This window comes from Pelobates fuscus, chromosome 4 (genome assembly GCF_036172605.1).
Source record: "Pelobates fuscus isolate aPelFus1 chromosome 4, aPelFus1.pri, whole genome shotgun sequence".
In the NCBI taxonomy this organism is placed as follows: Eukaryota; Metazoa; Chordata; class Amphibia; order Anura; family Pelobatidae; genus Pelobates; species Pelobates fuscus.
In genome coordinates, this window is record NC_086320.1 from 61236417 (window position 1) to 61241552 (window position 5136).

Here is a 5136-nt window from a genome sequence, read left to right on the forward strand (position 1 = left end):
CCTCGAAGACATGAGGCCCTTTTACTACACTTGATATCCATATACAAGTGTCATGACATCTGTAAGCTCTGCCATTGCTATTCCTTCCTGTCCTTGGCTGACAAAGAGCTTAAACCTCTCACCTATTAATATTCAGCTCTTTGTATCTCCATGGTATATGCAGGTAATTGTAAACAATGCCACCAGACATTCTAACGGAAGGATCCAGTGAAAGTAAACTGGAAAACATAACCAATGCTTCCCTGGTAAAACTCTGCCAGGAAACTGGGGGATCGTCTAACTCTCCATATGTTTTCCAGCTTGCAAATATCCGGAATTTATGGTCTTTGCTTACAGCTTCCAGCCATGGAAAGCAGCCAGTGAGAGCTACATACAGAGTGACTCCAAATGCCCAGACATCAATACTTGGACTCAAGTGTAGATATTGGTTAGGTTCCAGAATAGATAGCTCAGGTGCCATGTATGGTATTATATGAGACATCGATGGGATGAATCTACCAAAACGTTCTGTTAGACCAAAATCTCCGATCTTAATGTTGTGGCATTCTTTATCCATAAGCAAGATGTTGTCTGGTTTCAAGTCTCTATGCACCAACCCTTGATTATGAATGAAAAACAATGCTTCGGAAATCTGAGCAGCACAACGCTTCACAATGTATTCTGGTAACCCAACCTAAAATATTAGAAAAAAAAAAAATCAGTATATTAAGTAAAATATTCAGTAGAGCCAAAAATAAAAATCTTTTACCAATATCATTCTCAAAATCATTATTTTAATAAGTCAGCTGATAACTCTCCTCTAGCAAAAGTATGCCTCAAATATTAGTTATTGTGTTGTAAGCAGTGATTTACACATACAATGTTGAATTATCAATGTATGCCATACATAAAGTTCTAAAATATATATGCTGCTGAAAATAGAATATTAATTTTAGCTATTTCAATTGTAGGCAAGTGTTGACAGTAAATGTAATTAAGCACTTTTTATATGTTTTATGGAGATGGCTGTGTTTATTAAAACTTTTCAATCAAAGTTTTCAACTTTTTCAATAAATTCAACTTGAACCAAACTAAGATGCAGCTAGGACACATGTTGGTAACCAGTGGCCCTCCTGTTCTTGATGATATACAATTACAGCAAATATCCTATGCCAGTTATTGTCATAGTACATACATAACGTATAGGGTATCAAGTTGCCCATGCCTAAAGTAGCATAGATATTCTAACAAGACCATTCATTGTTACTAATCTGCTGTAAAATACCACTGAGACTAATGAGGAGCAATTATACAGCTTATGCTCCTTACCTTCTCAACAATAATGGATTCGAGGGTCCCTGCTGTTGCCACCTCCTGGACGTAGACGTAGTGTTTCAGGGTATCAAAGAAGTAGGGGTAGGTTGTAATGATACCCCTGTGATGAGACAGATAGACCGCAACCTTGAATTCCTTGACAAAGTCATCTTGGTGGGTTCTCTCTTTCTTCATCAGTTTTAGCGCCACTGATCGACCTTGTAAACATGATCAAGACAATTGTTAAAACCATTTTCAGAAAAACAATCAACTATAGTAACATTAATGAGTCGGGAGTGACATGAGGAGGTTAAATGTAATACTATTAAGACAGTTCTCTTTAAGTGCTCCAATATTTCTTTCCGAGTCCTGTGTGTGTGCATGCAACACTTGAAATTAATTTAATTTGCCTATTGTTTTGGCTGTGCCAGTACAGCAAGGTATACAATGTAAATAAAAAGACAAAAGAAAACAAAACAAATAAATAAAAAAAATAACTTTTAGTTTGCCACTAGGTTTTGCAAAAAGTGACATTTCTGCTTAAAGTACATGTTATTATAGCCATTAACTATTCTAGATACTGTATGTTATTAGATTAACACACTTGTGCCAACAAAGGCTTTGGGGTTAATCAAACTGTCTATGTACCTGATAGCTTGTCATGAGCCAGTAAAACTTGACCAAAGGTCCCTTCTCCAAGCTTTTCAAGAACCTGGTACTGCTCTGGAATCATCTGGATCTCTTGGTTTTCGGATGTATTTTCCATTGCAATGAGCTGGAAGGCAGGTTCTTTACTCAGATTTGAAGCGTAGACCTGAGGGTGCAAAATATTAGTTTTAAAAACTGCTTTTTTTATAATCTTTTAGAAGTAAAGATAAATCTTCATTGTAGTTTTGCTGTTCTGAATCAGAATACAGATGTGTAATCTTTTTAAAACATTGCAATCTAAAGCTATGACGTGTGGAAACCTAAACTACAAGACAATTCAGCCCATTCCATGTAGAACAATTCTCTCCCACTCCTTTTCTCCTGCCAAAGATTAGTTGAACTTCGCAACACAAAAGAAATAATGAAAGCATGGTACAGTGTATCTCTAGTAGTTTTTGGAAGAGGACAAAACCAGTTCTTCAGAGTGGATCCATGGAGAGATATGCCTCCAGAAAGTGGTACAAAGACAGCAAAATGCATTGATAGGGTGTGTTAATAGCCCTGAGAAATATTTGAATATGACTAGAGAGACTGTATAACAGATGGCAGGTGTATAATGTAATCAAGACATTAAATGTAAAAGTAGGTAGAACTTTATATAGATTTTTTTTAAAATAAATGCAAATTGTATATTTAATGTATAATTCAATAAACAGTATTTAATAGATTGAATTGTTCTTTTAACCAAATCAAATTTTGAATCAACGTTCAGAAATCACCTGTTAATATTCCAGATCCAGAGTGTCCTGACTAATCCCAAATGAATTATATGCTATGAATTAAAGGACAGAACCAGTTTTACAAACCAAGCTACACATTAAAACATTTCTCTCCACCTACTGTGTAATACAACTTTCAATCACGTTATAGGTTGGCTGAGACTTAAGTGACATTTAGTCCAACATATACGGAGAACCAAATGTTATTCATCCAACAGGAATAACAATCTTGTACATTTTATTCCCTGAACATCTAATTGTTTAACCAAATACTAAAATATAAGGTTTTAGTTTCTTTAAACAAATTTTGTTGTATAGAAAATTACCAAATTTCAATCTAGAGGAGCTGTAGACCGTTTCCATCTCTACTATTTTAACCTACTCTTTGCAATTTATCTACATATCACACTCCATTCAGACATGTATCAGTTTATAAGGAAGTGTAGATCTTACCTTTAAAATCTTACAAACAACTTTGGGTTGAGATATCACTTTGGAATATGGCAAACGTGATCTCTTTCACAACTTCAACACATGGAAATTTTCTCCTGGAGTCCAATGTCTTCAAGAGGTTCCTGCTAAACAAACAAGAAGACAAATTCTGAAGGCTGTAAGCCTGCTAATGGTCTTTTATAGGAGAACTGCCCTGACTAAACCATAAACCCCTCCCTTAATTAAATGCAAATTGAGTATCCCACCAATAGCCTTTGTCATGTCAATAGGTGTGAAGATTTCTATTGGTCAGTGTTCAAGCAGTGGGTGGAGAAAAGTGATTATATGTAATATGTTAATTAGAAACAGACACTGCAGTATCTGTCCTATTCGCATTATAATTACTTTTTAAGAAGAAATGTGTAATGTAAACATAGCAGAAACCTTGTGGAGGGAAACTTAAATGAAATAGTCTAGGAGTGGGAAAATCTTAATTTTCAATGTAAAAAAAATATTATTTATTTATCAAGAGTGTGTGTAGCGAGCTTAAAACATAGGTTTTAACTTAGAAAATCCAGCGCCTCTATCTTTCTGAGACCTCATTCATCAATCCATTTTTTTATGGGCAAAAGTTGCACATGATCACTGTGTAGGTTGAAAGATGCATTATTTATTAAACTGGAGTACTGCAATATTATTCTGTTTTTGCTATTAGATTTTTTTGATTAGAAATTGGTTTCTAGTTTCTCACTATCTAAATTTAACCTGACCTCAAATTTTGATTGTCCTTAAAATTGCAATATATTGTGTAAATCACTAAACAAGCCTTTCCTTTTTAATCAGAAGTCACCAAGTTGGCATTAAAAATATGCTTTTTTTTTTGTTATTCCACCAAACTTATTTTTCTGTTAATTATTGGTGTTATATTTTTAAATATATATTTAACTTTATATTTGTTAAACTATGTGGTAAAGACAACCAACTGGCTTTAAAATAACCTTTTATTCTATAACCTGCCTAAATATTAAACCATACTATTCTACCAGCTGTAACCTGCTATAAATCTCATATATTGTGGTGTTGACTTAAAACTATCCAATACTTCTTCACATATTGGTATTTTTTTTTACCCCAAGTAATATTCATTTTTGAAGCTCCTAATCTGTGTGTATATTCCATCGATTATCAGGATGGGGGTGTTGGGTGGGTGAGTATGACTTCTCATAATGACTCACACAATTATTATGGAGGGTGTGCATTCATGCTGCATAACTTACAATTGATAACTCCTTTTTTTTTTTTTTTTTTTTGCTTCCATTTGAGCAAATATTCACCTAAAACATAATTTGGAAATAATACTTTAGGAGGTGATTAAAGATACATTTTATTATGAAGATTCTGTTTGATTCCCACAGTTTTTATCTATATACAGAGTTAACCAAAGGCTATACCTGTCTTATAGTACCACTACACTAAGAATGACCGTGAGCATGCACCCAGCTACACTAACATTTGTCCCATTACAGGCAATTGTTCCTTTTTAAAATTGAGTGTATCTTGTGTAAATGGAAAGGAAATCCAAAATTGGAGGTTGGGCATGATGACCTCTAGAATTCTTCCTATGGAAATTCCTTGAATCTCCTCACCAGCTTATCTGCAATTCACACTCTTTCAGTCTTTGAAAACTTGTCCTGGTCCCCATGGTAACATTGCTATTTCAACCCTCTTTCACTGTGCCCAGCATTCCTATAATGCATGGTATTAAATCAGGCCTAGTATTGCACCCAGTCAGTGAAACTTAAAAAGGCATGGATGAATACACTATATTTGGCGTATGAACAAGTATGGAGACTGGGTAAAAAAAAAACCCAGAGATTATATATCATTGTAACATATTAATTTTAGTATTTTAAATCTGGACATATTACTGACCTACTTTATGTATGAATAAAATTGTTTATTATTAACCCCTTAAGGACGGCGG

General features: G+C 34.3%; 1 protein-coding gene across 1 annotated transcript in view; it reads right to left on the reverse strand.

The window, feature by feature from the left end:
- Nucleotides 1-118: 118 nt before the first annotated feature.
- Nucleotides 119-5136, reverse strand: part of LOC134609323 (serine/threonine-protein kinase SBK1-like) — a 25296-nt gene continuing 20278 nt past the window's right edge. Inside the window, exons 2-4 of the mRNA XM_063453004.1 lie at nt 1942-2107; nt 1309-1511; nt 119-673 (exon numbers count right to left, since the gene is read on the reverse strand). Of these exons, the coding sequence (XP_063309074.1) occupies nt 119-673; nt 1309-1511; nt 1942-2107 (924 nt within the window). The remainder of the gene's footprint in view (nt 674-1308; nt 1512-1941; nt 2108-5136) is intronic.